The sequence below is a fragment of the Macrobrachium rosenbergii genome, chromosome 14 (assembly GCF_040412425.1).
Source record: "Macrobrachium rosenbergii isolate ZJJX-2024 chromosome 14, ASM4041242v1, whole genome shotgun sequence".
NCBI lineage: Eukaryota > Metazoa > Arthropoda > Malacostraca > Decapoda > Palaemonidae > Macrobrachium > Macrobrachium rosenbergii.
In genome coordinates this window covers 40,009,771-40,027,213 of record NC_089754.1, presented here as the reverse complement: position 1 = coordinate 40,027,213, position 17,443 = coordinate 40,009,771, and the positions used below count along the sequence as shown (strand labels likewise).

Below are 17,443 nucleotides of genomic sequence, written 5' to 3'. Positions count from 1 at the left end.
GATGCAGCTCATTGAGAGAGTGCAGGTATGCACCGTGCAAGCACTGCCCCCACCCCTGAATCTCCGAACCAGGACGTGCTTTCACGAGCTGCTCCATGGATGATCGGAGGATCGGGCCCCAAGTCAGCAATGCCGACCCTAGAGTTTGCATGCCAGACAGAGCATGGAAGAGGTCCCTCATTTACTCTTCTTCATGCTTAAAGACCTCAGCCTCGAAGAAGGGTCCAGCACATTGCTGGGACAGCCCACGCTCTCGCCCGAGAGTGCGATTGTTCTCATGGGGACAGTTCCCACTTGCATTCGTGTGAGCAGATTTTCTCTCCTCAGGATAGCTTCCACACATATTCGTGGGGGCGGGTGCACTCTCCCAGGGACAACCCCCGTTCACTTCCACAAGAAGGGAGCTCTCCTAGACCTCTGCATTGATTGTCACCACGGATTGACAGTTGTTCACAGCCTCTCTCTCCGTATGAGACTTCGGACTCTGGCAGGTCCACAAAGGGTGCTAGGTCCCTCTCACCTGTCCCTTCAACCTCCTGGGGGCAGTCGAGCACACTTTTGTTCCCCTGATCAGAGGCATGGGACTGCTTCCTTTGCTCGACATTACACCACCAGGAAAAGTCCTGGTTAGGAAGTCTACTCAGATCCTCCCACCAAACAGTACAAACCGATGGTTTGTATTCATGTAGGAATAAATGACAGATTTTGAGAGTAATTTGTATTTTTCCTAACATACAAACCTGAGGTCTTTACATACATTGCCCACCTCTAGCCTCCCCTCATTCTGATACCTGGCCTATTGGGCAAGTGGATGCATACCTCAGCAATAGGAGTTGGTGAGGGTACCCCTTGCCCCTCCCACTGGTTGTGCAGCTACCGGACAACCTTGTGGTGTAGAATAGCCTTCTCCAGCTTGTGCTGAAGTTAATTCCTATGTAAAGACCTCAGGTTTGTATGTTAGGAAAAATACAAATTACTTCCAAAACTTGTCATTTTGTTTATAAAAAGGTTGTGGGAAAAGGGCCTGGTCATATTCATTTATTGATTTTATTGTCTGTAATAAATCTTTAGCATTCTGTTCAAGTATTTTAACTTGATCAAATTTAAAACAGTAAAACTTAATAGAATCCAGTATTATGTTAGGTAACATATATGGTTTACACATTATTACTATTACAGCATTGTTATTTTTTAGTTACAGTGCCTGTGACCTGTGAATGGTTTTACAGAATGTAACTCCATTAAAAATGGAGGACTATCTATACTATTTGCTTAATTTTATATAAACTTTGACTAAAGAATTTTGTTGTGTGTTTGTTTGAGGGTACTTTAGTTAATATTGTTTGAGGGTACTCTAGTTAATATTTTCTTTCACCTTTTTCAGGAAGTTGGGATTTGATACTTACATGTCAGATGTAATAGATGCACCACCTGCTGTGCTTTCTTATTTGCACAAAACTTACACCATTCATAACATACCTATAGCAAGAAAAGAAAATATAGAATATAATGCTTTGCCAGATAACGTATCTCTCTTTTTCATGGGTAAGTCTCTCTCTCTCTCTCTCTCTCTCTCTCTCTCTCTCTCTCTCTCTCTCTCTCTCTCTCTCTCTCTCTCTCTCTCTCTCTCTCTCTGTGGTGTGTTTTTATTTTGTGTTACAGTAGAAATAGATATTTTGTTAATATGTATTGCTATTAGATTTTCAATATTCCATCAAACATATTTTGGTTTGGTATTCACAGCATCGGACTGTATGCAAAAGAATTAAGTTTGTTCCAACAGGAATACAAACCTACGCTTTCATAAAAGGGGTTACTCGTGTAAGGCACGCTTAACTCCATTTATGAAAGTGTACATTAGTATCATAGGAAAAATACAAATTACATTTAAAATTTATTAATTTTTTAACAATTTTATTGTAGAGAATTGAATCTCATAACCTGTATGTTTGTCTTTCAGGTAAATTAAGGGTATTTCGTAGTCGTTCACGCTATGATAATGAGCCCATTACGGAAAGTTCATCTGTGCGAGAAGGATCATTACTAAAAATTATTTATGACCATCGGCTCATCGATAATTGTAAGCAAGAGATCATAAAATGCCAGGAAAGGTAAAAATTCTACTTCTTATGCCTTGTTTTTTCTCACTCTTTATCTTCTCTTGCCCATACATACAGTAATACCTTGAACTTACGCAAGGATAGGTTCCAGATCCCCTTGTGCAAGTCAAGGATTCATGTAAGTTTGGTATGGTCACTAAAACTGCTAATAAATGCTTATTTCTAGAGTTTAAACACTAAGTATGACCCTAATCATGCTCCCAAAGTATTAAGCTAACTTTTAAATGAAATTGAAGTTTATGTAATTTCATTCAAAAGTTAGCTTAATTCATTACCCTTAAAAAAGAAATAAATGGTTGACACGAAAATAGAGTACAGTATCGTAATGGGTACTGTATTTGCCACACTAGCTCATTTACAGTAGGTACGTATGTATACTAATGTTACTCCTAATTCATGAGATGCCATTTTCTTTTTCACTCACAGAGTAAGACATTTTCTTTGCGTCATAAGGTAAACTTAATCTGTACACAATTCAGTAAGATAAAGAAAACCTATGTAATGTTCGTAAAGGGTAAAGGTAAAATTCAATCAATTCAAAATTATGTAATCTATAGGTAAAGACGTACAGAGAAATAATGAGTTGTAAAATATGTGTGAGCTCTAACTACGAGCGAGAGAGAGAGAGAGAGAGAGAGAGAGAGAGAGAGAGAGAGAGAGAGAGAGAGAGAGAGAGAGAGAGAGAGAGAGAGAGAGAGAGAGAAATACATAGGCACATTCAAAATATTGGACTGTAATAGTAATTTTCCGTACTGATACTTAAAAGCATGAAAACTTATAAAATGCATAAAAAAATTAAACAAATATCTTTGAAAAGTCTAGTAATTTTGTGAATGGGTACCACATCTTGTAAAAGTGCACTAACTGTACGTGCTGTAATTGCATGTATTACAGATTGCACCAGCACTTTTCTCCTAGGTTAACATAGTAATTTTCACAGAAAGACACTAATGCAACTCTTAGTTATGTCACTGATATGTTTTAGTATGTTAATGAATTCATTTTATCAGACCAGCGTGACTGAACAACCTCATCTCGAGGAGGTGTGTGGTCCTAGTGACAAAGACTTCGAATGGGCATAATACAGTAACTGTGCTGCCTTTGTATCGTATTTATGTTCAAAAATATAAATACAAATTTTCCAAGCTTGATCTCTTGACGCCTTGGTTATTCTACTACCACTTTTAAGTGAGGACATCTTGTTCATTCTCTCACCCCTAAAGCTGGTCTTTTCTTTGCCCATGTTTTTCCCTTCTGTGTTTTAGTGTACAGGCTTGTTTGTTTGTGAGAGAGTTGTGGGTATCATGGAATCCCAAAACCCTTCTGCAAGCTCCAGTTCTGGCTCTCGCAAGACTCAGAGGAAATGCCGTGGTGTTAGAGGCTATCCGTGTTCGCGTTTCCTACCCCCCATGAGTACTTGCAGTAGGTGCAGAGCAGATGTATGTAGTGAAGTTAATCCTTGTTCAGAATGTTATTATTGGTCTCCTTAGCAATGGAAGAGGTTCACCAAGAAGGGTCAGCGTAAGAGGAAGTTGAAGGAGCCATCTTTGGATGGTACCCCTTCTGCCTCATTGACTGGCCAAACTCCTCATGATTCTGCCTCTTCATTGGCTAGATCTCTTTCAATTGCTTCATCTTCAATTGATGGTTATTCCCCTTCCTTTTCTCCCATTGATTCGTCTTTGGAAGTTTTGGGAGCGGGTTCGGGAGATTGTATATCTGATGTTCCAGTTTCGGAAACACAGGAGACATCAAGTGTTTGGGCATCATTAGCCCTCTCAGGCATACCAACCTTAGAGGGTCTTTTGTCCTACTTCATGCGTTCCTGCATCCTGGTTCCGACCCCCCAGGTCTCCACTATATGGGGTCATGTTCTGCAACATCTAGTGGGATGCCTATGATACCAACCTTGCATCATTGTGGGTCAACTCTTGTCCTTCTTACAGGGTTACCAACAGCCTCCTCACATGATTCATCTGCCCTAGTGATGTCAGAACAGGCACCCTCTATGACGTCACCATACACTTCATCTGCTATGCTGACATCACAACCAGCCCCCCATAACATCATCAGCTGTTCCGACTGCGGATTCTCTCGTTCACGCAATGATGGAGAGCATTGAAGAGAAGTGCAGTCGTGCGTTTAAGAAGAGACGTGACTCTCTTTCATCATCATCATCGTCATCATTGCCGTCATCTTTGTCTGCTTCTCCTGTACGCCCGCCTGTCAAGCGGTGGAGGATTATGGACTTCGTTTCTGGTCTTAGAGCCAAGGAAAGAAGGATCATTCCTTATTCTTCTTCAAGTCAGGACAGTCACATCCCAGCATCGGACCATGACCATGGCTCTACTATTGATGTTGATCATCGTGGGCTACGATTGTTACGGATGATCATGTCTCCACTACTGTAGTCCCCGTGTTGACATCGACACATGGCCTTCACTCTCCCATGGACGTTCAGCATCATAGGAAGTCTGGTATAGGGAAGGATTGCAATCCTATGGGCATTGCCCACCGTCATGATTCTTCTGCAGTGGGACACTTAGGGGTATCATCAGGAGACGTGTGGACGTCAATAGATGATACCTCTTGTCCACCTGCTGCTAACCTGCAAGGACTACTCTTAAAAAGGAAGCTTTATGAAGTGGCCCTGTCCCCAGTCCTTCCTGTGAAGGTTCAGAGGAAGGACAACAAGGCTCCAATCAAGAAGTCTCGTGTACCAGATCTTCCAGCTAACGTCCGTTCGGGTGGACTTCCTGTAGGCATTAGGGACTGTGATTGGTTGCTGTGCTCTCGCTCCAGGTCTTGGTCACCCAGAGTTGCTTGTGATTCCTTTCCTGAGTTTCACAACTGACGATGTCTGGGTAGGCATGACCGTGATTCTTCACCAGAATGTTCAAGATCCGGTGGCAGAGACCTCGGCCATCATACTCTGTTCCAAGGCCGTGAGCTTGCCATGCCCAGGCCGTGGGATGATTCATGTCCGTCGTGCGAGAAAGGTTCTTCTGTTTCTAGAGCGAGTGTTCAAGGTCTTCGCCTGCCTTCCTCTTCAGGTGCTCATCCCACACAGGAGGTGGAAGATTCAGGGAAACAGGAATTTCTTTCTTCTTGTACTGGGGTTATTGATCTTATTGGTCAGTTCAATAATCTTTCTAAGAGGACTGAAACTCCTTCTGCAATCGCTCCTACAGGGATAGAAGCCCTTGTGGGTCCGAAAAAGGACTCAAAAACTTCCTTTGAGTTGCCCTGCTCGAGCCATGCAGACTCAGTCCTTCATCATGTGAACTCGCTGATTTTGGATAACTGTCTGCAGTCGAACAGATTGTTCAAGTTTCTCCCAGCTCCTCTTCCTCATCATGGAAGATATTATGCCACTCCAGTGGTACCTCTACTGGGTAGACAGGTTAACCCGGATGTTGTCAGGTTGAAGCTGGGATTGACTCAGGATCAGGTGAGGATGGAGTGCCCCTCCCTTACATTTCATGAAGCCACTGCATTGGAGTCTACGGCTGCTTCTGTCTTCCAGACGGCCTCTTGGCTCAACTTATGATCGACAGCAGTGGCAAAAATTTCATCATCGGCTACTACAAGAGGCTCGGTCAGTGATGCAGCTTATATCAGGTTGCTACAGTCTGGTTCAAAGGCCATCTCATATCTGACGTATCTGAGTGCCAATGTGTGGGCCAATATCATGCTGATGAGAAAAGATGCAGCTCTCACCAAGATAGCTTGGTATGTTGATGTTGATTCTTTATCATTAAGGAATGGTGATATTTTGCAGTTGCAGTTCTCCCTAAGGATAGACTAAGTTAAGTATACCTTAGTTTTACCAGACCACTGAGCTGATTAACAGCTCTCCTAGGGCTGGCCCAAAGGATTAGACTTATTTTACGTGGCTAAGAACCAATTGGTTACCTAGCAACGGGACCTACAGCTTATTGTGGAATCCGAACCACATTATAGTGAGAAATGAATTTCTGTCACCAGAAATAAATTCCTCTAATTCTTCATTAGCCGGCCGGAGACTCGAACTCGGGCCTGGCGAGTGCTAGCTGACAACGTTACCGACTCGCCCAATGAGGAACTTAGGATAGACTGGAGTCAGCTGTTGACAGACAGAGAACTGATACTAATGACAGATTGGTACAGCAAGCAGTGTGTAAATCTACGACTGCTTCATGAACCAGTGTTACAAAACAGGTTCAGTAACATCCTCCCAAAAAGACGGTAAGGCCAGCGCCTATAAATAAAGCTCCTCAGCCTGCTTCGTCAGCGAAGAAACCCCCCAACAACAACCCTTTCAGAATTGTTCTCCAAGAAGAAGAGGCAATAGGGGCAGAGGCAGAGGTGGGAGGCAGTAGAGTGGGCACCCCTTCCACTTCTTGCCACCAGTGGCAGGATGCCTGACAAGCCATTGGGCTATGTGGCAGAGATTTGGGGCAGAGCCATGGGTAGTAGATGTTCATCAGGTAGGATATCTACTCCCATTCGACTTCACCCCTCCTCTCTCAGATCACCCTCTCCTTCCCCTGACCTACGATCAAGGATCTCAAAAACACCTAGCCTCCAAGAAGTAAAGAAGATGATGGAGAAAGGAGCGATAGAGCAAGTAAAGGATCCTTCTCCGGGGTTCTACAGCCGAATCTTCCTGGTCCCCAAGGCCAATGGCGATGAGGACAGTCATAGATTTTCAGTGTTAACCTTTTCATCAGGAAGACAAGGTTCAGAATGAAAGCTCCACGGACAGTCTTGGCAGTCGTCAGGGACAGTGACTACATGCTGACCATAGACTTGAAGGATGCATACTTCCAGACTCCTATTCATCCTTCACCCTGGAAGTTTCATCATTTTAGTCTTGAAGAGTTGGTGTTCCAGTTCAAGGTGCTGTGCTTCAGGTTGACAACAGCTCCTCAGGTGTTCACAAGAGTGTTCACACTGGTATTGACATTGGCTCATGCTCAGGGGATCAGACTTCTAAGATACCTCGACGACTGGCTGGTCTTAAGGAGTTTCTGGGAAAAGTTGATTCAGGATGGAATGGCTTCTCCAATTTTGTCACAGCTTAGGCATTGTGGTAAATTTGGAAAAGTTAGATCTCATTCCCAGTCAAAGAATTCTGAACTTCTCGATCCTCTGTTCCAATGGAAAGACTTTTGATGCTGCTGTGTCTACGATCATTCCCATGTATAGAATTCTTTGACTGGGAATGAGATCTAACTTTTCCAAATTTACCACAATGCCTAAGCTGTGACAAAATTGGAGAAGCCATTCCATCCTGAATCAACTTTTCCCAGAAACTCCTGACAGAGGGGTGGCTAGAGGTGGGCGTTAAATGTTAAGACCACAGGTTTTTTAGTTATGAAAAATACAAGTTAATAAAAAATTTGTCATTTGTTCATACCAATTCCTTGTATATACAATTATATATTATTTTTTTATCAGTTTCCAGCTGGCGTCATGTTTGTTAGTTATGAAAAATACAAATTAATTAAAAATTTGTCATTTCTGCAGGGCTATCATCTTTGAAAAGTGCAGTAAACTTTGCAGATGGGTATCACATCATGTAAAAGTATACTAAATATATGTGCTATAATTACCTTTGTATCGTATTTATGCATGTACAGAAATAAAAATAATACATTTTTCATACAGATTTTACACATACAAGCATAAAAACGTATAAATTACATAAAAAATTAAGCTTAAATATTTCTGCAGGATTTCTTGATTTCAAAATGTTACCTGTCTTTGAAAAAATCGCATATGCTAATTAGTTAGGTTCCAATGAAAAGTTCACGTGTCTGTATTACTGTATGTAAAATAACACCTTATATTAGGTAAGGCTAGGCCACCAGAATTTATAGCCAAAGGTAAGCAAGTTGTCCCTTGAAATTTAAGGGAGTTAAGGGCCCCCAGTCCCCCTCAAATTTGAAAATCTTGAAGTTATTCAAATATTTTCAAATCTGAGGTGGACTTTGGCCTCTAACTCCCTTAAATTTCAAGGGACAACTATGCTTACCATTCCTTAGGCTATAAATTATGGTGGCCTGGCTATGCCCAATATAAGGTGTTATTTTATATATAGTATACTGGAGAAAGTCCTGAAAACTGCTGAATAGTGAAGTGTAAGAGGTACTGGAATGGAAATCCCTTGATATACTGTATATTCCATTAAAGGAATAGTGTATGTAGAGCACTGTATAGTTGATAGGCCATCTTTGTAGAAAATAAAGTTGCTTATGTTTTATGCACAGTGAGTTCATCTTTGAACCAACAGTTTAAGAGGGGAAAGTGGTAGTGACTATCATAATGCTTTTGTCTGGAAAAATAGGGAAACAACTTTTTTTTTTATTAATGTACTGTAGTTGTTTGAAATCCCAACTCACTAACTGGAATTCTAAATATGATATGTTTTTACTAGCTCCATTTTACAGGTTAAGAGTTTTTTTTTTTTTTACTAGCTCCATTTTACAGGTGCATGCAAACACTGCTGTGGATCTTGAATGAGCAACTGATCAATACACTTTCTGGGTCCACAAAATGTTTAAGAATATCCATGTTTGTAGGCAGTGCATAGTGAAACTTGTATATTAGATTATATATATATCTCTGTAGTTGTTGGGAGACTTAGTCTGCTCTTTTTCCCTTCTTCCACAAGCAGAGACTCGGCCAGTGATTTTATTTTTATTCCATAATATGATGAAGTGAGCAATGACAATCTTGTAATTCTAGTAACACCGCAGGACTTTCTTTTGTAGGAAGTTTTATTTTTTCTCTGACTATTACTCCTTAGCAAAATGTTTCTTTTAGACACAACTCTTCATTATGCGCAGTGAAAGAACATAGTTGTGAATTGCCCTGTGGTTTATGTGGTACTCTTGCCTATAAATGCATTTTTAGTCTGGTTGAATACGATGTTTTAATTAAAAATATACTCACTGTATTCCAGAATCTGTTTCTAGGTAACAGAGAAGTATTTTAGCAGACTCTTTTCAATTTTTTGAATGAATAGTCAGTACAGACCTGTGATATCCATTTTGATTGTGTTGAATTTTTCAGGATTGTTGCTATTGAAAAAAAGATTGAAGAACTGAAAATTGAGGAGAAATCTCTAAGTTCTAAATTGGAAACCTGGAGAAATAACAAGCAGGTTCTCTTGTGCCGTGAACAGGAACGGTTAGTAATTTTATTTCTTTTTCGTTGAAATATTATGGGCAGGTTTAGACTAGTTTTGTGACATTGACTGATGATAAACCATAAGAGAATAGAAGAAATGTTTGTTGAATAGCTTGGATCATAGAGAAAAGATAGGAGCAAGACAACATATGCTGCTTGTAAACATACGAGTCTGTCTTCTCAATCTTTAACAAATTTGTTGTGTTCTTATACAGTTACAAACTTTTGCACTACAGATTAAATTGACAACAGTTGATTGGATATGGAAGTGCAAGTTTCCAAATTGCAAAGTAGTACCTAGATTCAGGAAACTGCACATTGTATGTATTCTGTAGAGTTTGAACGGTCATGAATCTAGGAACTACCTATTCAGTACAGTAGAGTAATTTAAATATGTATTGCCTGTGGTATTGTTAATGATTGGTTCTGGCTGTATGATTGGATTGCAGTCTTCCTTGACCAATCATAAAGGAAAGTATCATAAAGCAAACTGATTTTAACACAAATCTTACTATATATCCCTTGCTGTCTACATCGATGGTTTCAGGGCCCCAGATATGAATGGATTCCATTTATTTCACCTAGAATATAAAAAATTGAATAAAAAGTAGATAAGGTAAGAGTAGTAATTATAACCATATATACTGGCATACAAGTTGACATTTGAAGCCTAAAAATATCTCTCCAGAACCATGGGTCGACTTGTATGCTGAATTTAAAATGTGAACCTCTACTACTGAGGGGTAAACAAGTAAAAATGCTTGCCTAACATTTGTTGTACAGTACGTCTCTTGCAGCCCACTGCAGTTATTTCCTGCTGGAACTCATGTTTGGCAAATCTACTTATTGTAGAGATTTATAGTAACATAGTAATATGCACCATTGATAATGTAAAAATAGATGTACCATCAATGTCATCATATAATAATAATATCAGTGGTACTACATTATATCAGTAGAAAACTTTGGCCCAGCAAACCTGGCTTTTGCAGCAGCTGATTGTAATGCCGGTAGTGCCACCTACAACAAGCAGGTCCTAACAATATTAAAGAATTTACCTTTGTAGTAACATCCCTGTAACCATGATGTAATGCGAAGGCAATGGGAATTTAGATATTAGTGATACACATTATAGTTCGGCCACACACATTGTAGTTCGGCCAGAAATTTAGGAGAGGATATACTATACAAGTCAAGTGGTCTGGTCAAACAATTTGATATTAATTTGATTTTATGAATCAAACATTTTTTATGTATTTCTCTTCGATTATATTATTTTCTAAATTACTGTATGATGCAGTAGTTTGTCTATTGCATGATTTCAGATTTTTCTGAATTTTTTGTTTTTTGTTTTCATATGTCAGTGACCTAGATAATGTGACACCGTGTAACTCTCAATCAGTCTGGTGATCAGTCAGCCATTGTTCAGATTATGCACCATCCAGATTGGAGGAATGGTTACGAATATCTGTTCTTGGTAAGGTGATTGGCTCTAACGATAACAGTAAATGGAGGTTAAAGATGATTTATAAAAACTTTTAGGATTAAATAATTTTCTAGCAGTTCAGTCAGTCATTTGCATCTCTATAGTGCTTCAAACAAGATAGTATTAAATCATTTTCTGGTAGGTAAGTCACTCACTTGCATCTCTGTAGTATTAAATCATTTTCTGGTAGGTAAGTCACTCACTTGCATCTCTGTAGTAGTCTAAAGAGTCACTAGACCACTGTGTAAGGACAAGGATACTTCACTACATTTAATCTATTTAGATTTGCTTGGAGAATATTTAGATGCTCCCTTGCGTATCCCAAGTCCTTTAATAGGAGATGAATCTAAAGTTAGTTGTGTATCCATATATTTGACTAAGTGTGGTCTCTTGTTTCAGTTCCATTATTCCATTGATTCACATCCACTTAACACAGTCACCTTCATTATATGTAGGTTTGCTAACTTCAACATACGGCCATAAGAAAAACCCTCCAAACCAAAGATTAATACCACTTAGAAAAACTCAGGATTTTTTATTTACTATATATATACAGGATGCATCTACCTTTTTTTAAAGGTAAATCATCATCTTTTGTTAATGTTATGCTATAGTTTTGCATCTTTATTGCAGCTATGCTATATTGTAGTTCTCGTAAAGTTGTTTTCCTCAATATATCTCATTACTCCTTTGAAGAACCATTTTGTCATAGTCTGAATTTTTCAGAATCCAACTGCAGAAAAGGATCACTTTAAAACGTGCTCAAGTCAAGAAGTGTGAAATTCAGAAATTTAACGAAACTGAAGAGGAAACAAAGATGCAGGCTAAGTTATTAGTAAGTGCAATAAGTGTTTGTTTAAAGTTACGTTATTTATATGTACTAGGGGAGAATGAAAGTGTTAAGTATAAAGCCAATAAAAATTAGGTGAAGGTGCTCATGTCACTATGATAGGTTGTCTGAAATGGCCATGAGGAATACCATGTATAATTGATTGATTGATTTTTATTAATTGTCTTGCTTATTGGAGCATAAAATCATTTTTGATTGATCCATTTTTTATTAACTGTCTTGTTTATTGGAACATAAACTCATTTTCTTTCCTCTTTATTGTATTTTATTCTAGACACGTGTCACACAAAATATGAAGGAAAGGTATGAATGTACAGTATCCTTGACATCAAAGTAAAGCTAATTAAAGAAATTCATCTTAAAATATATTATTACTTTCATAGAAATTTGCAAAACAAATTAGTTTTGAAATATGAAACTAGTTTCATTCTACAAAGCCATGACCATATTGTGGTCTCATTCTTGGTGTAGAGTTGACCTTAGACACTCTGACCTCTGTCATCCAGACAAGAAGAACAGTTATTCATACATACATCCTGTGGACCTGTTGTTAGACAAATACCCTCATGATGGTGTATACAGGATGTGAAATAGGAAAAATGAGGAAACTGGAAGTGGACCCTCCATATATTACTGATTGATTTGTATGAGAGTTAATTTAAAGTTTTTATAACTCATTGTTGCATCATATCCCCATCAGTTATATTGTAGCTTGAACCATAATGCAGGAGGGAGGTGTAGGACTTGGAAGTCTCTCTAATGTTTACAAGAATATGATGGCTCAAGAATACTAAAAACCAAACAAGGGATTTGTACATTGTAAAGTGGTGAAATAGCAGACATCAACTAACTATTAAAGTGAAACAGGTGCTGTAAACCTTTGAAAGGCTACATCTCTTGTAGATGCATGAGGTTAAGAAAAGATGGATCAAGAAGAGAAAGAAAATAAAGGTTGCACTGCTAGTACAACCTGACATGCTGCAGCCAGTGGCCCTGAATGAAAATGTTTCTCTTTATGCATGCCAATAGTAAAAGTTTATAGATGTAGAATGACATCAGCAAGTCCATACTTTCAAAGTAGCAGAAATATCAACGTTCTTCATCTTTTGATACATTAGCAGAGGTTTTCGTTAACTGACAAGATACTGTTATTGGAAATCTGCTCTCTTTACCAGGGCGTGCTCAGGAGCATAAGATTATCACTTTTTCAAGAAGTTGCATCCTCATCAAATAATGGCAAATAGCTTTAATAGGACAGAGTGGAAGATTTGATGCATTAATTGTTGCTAACAGTAGGGTATGCATTGCAAACTGTGCTGCTGTTCCATACAAACCAGCTTTCTAGGTCATCGCCATGAAGTTGGGAGTAAACAGCAGTCCAACAGATGTCCACCCTCTTGTCATGTCACCTACTTGACAGAGCCTTCTGTTCACTGATATATGGAGGAAGTATATCCAAAAAAGAAAACTGTCTTCACAATAAGCTCTTGAAAAGACGGCTCCTGCAGAGGTTTATATGGCATTTTGGTAACTTTAAAAACTAGCGTGATATCCCACTTAGAAGACTGGATGGCACTGCAAGCTCTTTTATTTTCATGATAATGGGTAAGTTTCTTCAGGTGTTAGGTAGCAGTCTTTTTGTTATCTTGCAGCTCCAGGACTTGAGAGTGGACTGCTCTGTAACGTGTTATCCCCAAAACTCAATGCCTTTATCGATGATGTGAGTAGGATGAAATCACCTGTTAGGAAAATAATGGAGATAACCAGATTAAAGCAGATTTCACAACACTAATTGGAGAATCTTTCACTGGTGCTGTTTGGTGGTTGAGGTTAAATAGGATTGGATGATGGCTGCAGCAGTAGCCTATAAAAAGTCTTGGCCACTGATTTTGGAGTGAGGCCGCTTGAGTAGACTCGTCCAGTTGGGAAGACTCCAGGGACTGTCGATTAATAACAGAAGATTCATGAATCAACCCTGCCATGACCAGAGAGGTCTGATCATTATCTTCCTTGTGTGACTGGAGGTTTTGAATTTGGCAGTAACCTGGTTAAGAGGCTGAACAGAGGGAAAGCATACATATCTAGGTCATCCAAGGAATTGTTCAATTGTAAAAATATATAAGAGTATATAGCAAGAAGAAAATAGAAGTTTCACCTTATTATTATTGTTACTACGGTACTATTATTATTATTATTATTATTATTATTATTATTATTGTATATATGAAATGGTTTAAGTATTTTATATGCAATATGCTAAGGCTAACAGACTAACATGTGCTATATACTGTACAAACTATATACATCTCTTCCAACTTGCATAAGAATTGCATGAGAATTTCACTCAAAGACAATTTGGGCAGGATGCCATTTGTAATCAGAACTAAATGTATTAATGTTTTTTCCAGTTTTTCTTTACAGCATTTTGCCTTTCTCGTATTATTGTTGATATAGAGTTTGTGTAATTCTCACCTTTCATTTTTTTTTTTTTTTATGAAATGGACTAAGATTTTAGGCATTAATCATTCAAATCTTGTCATTTATTTCAGAAAGTGTTCAAATCAAGACTAACTTGTTTGAAGATGGCTGGAGATTATGTTACTGATACAACTCTTGTAGAATACTATAAAACAGTAGGCCACAAGAAATCTACAGAACTATATGTAAAGCATATGGAGGGTATAATTGATCACAAAGGAGAAAAATTGAAAACACTAGAGGTATGTACATATTTTATTCCTGTAAAGCCCTTTATGCAGAGTTAACTGAGATTTCAGAAGTTTTTGAGAGGTCATGAACAAGAGTTATGAGGGGGATCTTCGATTAATAAATCAGAAGCTGATGAAGACCTAAATGTGGTTATGAGTGAAATGGAAGCAAGGATAAAGAAACTTAGGAGATGGAAAACACCAAGTCAGGATAGAAGCAATTTAGAGATGATTTCAGCCAAAGCAGAAGTGACACCCTCATACTAATAAACTATATGGAATTAGGAAACAAAGCCTGATGATTGGGAATTGGAAGGCATAGCCAAGGTACCAAAGAAAGGTAACCTTAATGTGGTAACAAAGTGCCATGCACTACATTGGTTGAAATGAAAATATTCATTAAACCTATTCTTAATAAGCTGGAGAAAGAAAGTGATCAAAAGCTTAGAGGAACAAGCTGGTTTAAGAAATGACTGGAGTTGCAAAGATCAAATATTTGTGCTGGGTCATATTATGCAGTAGATTATGGAATTTAAAAAATCCCATCTGATGCCTTTTGTTCATTATGGCAAGGTGTTTAACACCATCAATTGACCATTATTATGAAAGCCTTGCATCACTATAATATTCCCATTAGATATGCAAGAATAATTGAAATTATCCTTGAACGAAGTAGGATTGAAAGTTTGTTATTTGTTTATACTTATGGTCAGTGTATTGTATATCAGTTAAGAGATTTGTGTTTATAGAATATAATCATTTTGAATAATGTATTTTGTTTTTTTCAATACTTGGGTAGGATAGTTTGTAGCCTCTGTTGATAATTGCTGTAGTTAATTTCAAAAGATTTATCGTGCATTGATAGCAATGTATGTACTTTTCTTATTTGTTGGATGGGAGTAAGCTTAAATTTGTATTTGAGCTCTTGCCCTACTTTTATTAGTATGAATCATATCTGAAGAATGCCAGTAAAGTTCAAGTGTTGCACCTTTTTTTATTGTAATGCTAATAGCTTCATTCTTATTTTGTAGCAAGAAAGGGTGCTTAAAGAAGAAGAAAGGTTGGCATCGAGGAACGAAGCTAAGGACCTTTTGACTCGGTTGTGTAGTGCGTTGCAAGTGAAGACTTATGATGGAATTTCACGTGAGGTACAGTGGCCTTATGAATAAATGTTCATAATTATATTTCAATATTTTATAGAACATTCCATTTTTGTAGATAAATTCTTGGCATTGGTAGCAAACAGGATTACAGTTTAGTTGTATTTACAAATTCATCATATAATTGTTGTTAAATAAATGGAAACGTATCTTTTTTTTTTTTTTTTTTTTTTTTTTTTTTTTGCAAAAAAACCATAACTTTTGCTTAGGATAATTGTATGTTGCCATTATTCTGAGACACGTTTTGCACCAGAAAAAGATGTCTTAGTGCATTTGTGCAGGTCACCAGCAATTATGGTGGTTACTTAACGGAATAATTCTGTATGTGGTTGAGTTAAGAATGAAAGGAAATTCTATGCCTTTAGAACCATTCTGGACTTTTGTATGTTCTCCAGTTGTTATTTATTTGTCATTTTAATAATAACAAATGATAAAATGAGTACCACACATATCAGCAAAGAGCTAGGGAAATGGTATAAAGACAACCAGGCAAGGCAAGGAAACCAGAATTCATTTATTCTATGGGAAAATAATGAGCTCCCAGTGTGAGGTAGACTGGAAATTCTCATGCGCTAGATAGTCATGGTTCCTACCCTTACTCCCATGTGACTACTTTGGGGAATGAGGTGGAGAGGGGTGCTCTCCCACACCCTGTCACAAGACTGAGCAGGAAGAGAGAGAAATAAGGAATTAGTTTTCCTCCTACATCCACTGGAGCAAGTATGAGAGCAATGTCTATTTTATGATCAATGTCTAGCTCTTTTGTCATGGCTGTGCTCCCAGGGTTGAGATGACTAATTAGACTTCCTACAAGAACTTTTAGATTTACCCTTCCTTCTTTTCCATCTGGTGTGGAGAACCAAAGCATTGTGAAGAGGAAGACAACAACAATGATCAATATGATGAAAATGATGGAGAAGAGGAAGACCATCTCCTTTTCTTCTTATCACAAAGTATGCTTGCTGTCCAATGATCAGAACTTGTAGAGGAAATTACCAAAAAGGGAGGCTCATTCTGATGAAGATCAGCTGGAAAGACAATGTCAAGTGATTGTTTGTGCTGTCTATAACTGTAGCTTTCAGACAAGCCGTGGACTCTGCTGGGGCATTAAAACTACCACAGCAGATGATTTGGTTGATGTGGGTTCTTTGTTGTTTTATCCACCAGACTATCAAGAATAATAGAGAAGGTTAGGCTACTCTGGAAAAACAAAGTGCTGAAATCCTTTGGAGGGAGCCAGAGAATTATAAATATAGGTGGTGGATTTGTGGTGTGAAAAGGGGTGGAGAGGGATGAGCTTGTGCACAGATTCTGGGATAGCAAAAGGATAGTTTTCCTTTCAAATAGATGAACACAGTAATGTATATATGATCCATTGCAAGGTTAGAGTCAGTGGAGTATGACAGTTGATATGTCAAGTAACATCCAGTGAATTGTGTTTTCCCGCCCAAAATTCTCAGGCTCCTCACATCATAGTCTACTTTTGCAGATTTAATTGGATTTGTTCAACCTATCCTAGTTTTCACAACATTTACTGCCATTGAAGCCAGCTAACTTTTAACATTTTGAAATACAAATATAAATTTGTATAACTAAAATAATTAAAATTACCACCTTTAGTGATGCAATAATTATCATGTTCTTAAAGGAAAAGTAGTAGATATTTTGTCATGATACAGAGTACCACAACCAGAAGTCCACATTATCTTCCAGATCTCTGTGAATGAATCCACCTGAGAAATTCCAATTACCTTGTACAAATAGGATGTTATTGAGTATCTAAAAGTTATGGTTTTACAGATTTAGCATACATGATATAATTTACAATGTATAGTCACATTCTAGATTAATTTAGCAATAAAATAAAAATGGAAATTTGATGAATGAAAGCTAAAGAAAACTATTACCTTAATATAAGTTGATAAGTGTACATCCTGTGAGCT

At 38.1% G+C, this 17,443-nt stretch overlaps 1 protein-coding gene across 1 annotated transcript in view; it reads left to right on the top strand.

The window, feature by feature from the left end:
* The window catches only part of LOC136845982 (structural maintenance of chromosomes protein 5-like), an 88,822-nt gene that overhangs the window by 55,023 nt on the left and 16,356 nt on the right, over positions 1 to 17,443 (top strand). Inside the window, exons 13-18 of the mRNA XM_067116552.1 lie at positions 1,385 to 1,545; positions 1,961 to 2,111; positions 9,180 to 9,296; positions 11,509 to 11,617; positions 14,182 to 14,352; positions 15,372 to 15,488. Of these exons, the coding sequence (XP_066972653.1) occupies positions 1,385 to 1,545; positions 1,961 to 2,111; positions 9,180 to 9,296; positions 11,509 to 11,617; positions 14,182 to 14,352; positions 15,372 to 15,488 (826 nt within the window). The remainder of the gene's footprint in view (positions 1 to 1,384; positions 1,546 to 1,960; positions 2,112 to 9,179; positions 9,297 to 11,508; positions 11,618 to 14,181; positions 14,353 to 15,371; positions 15,489 to 17,443) is intronic.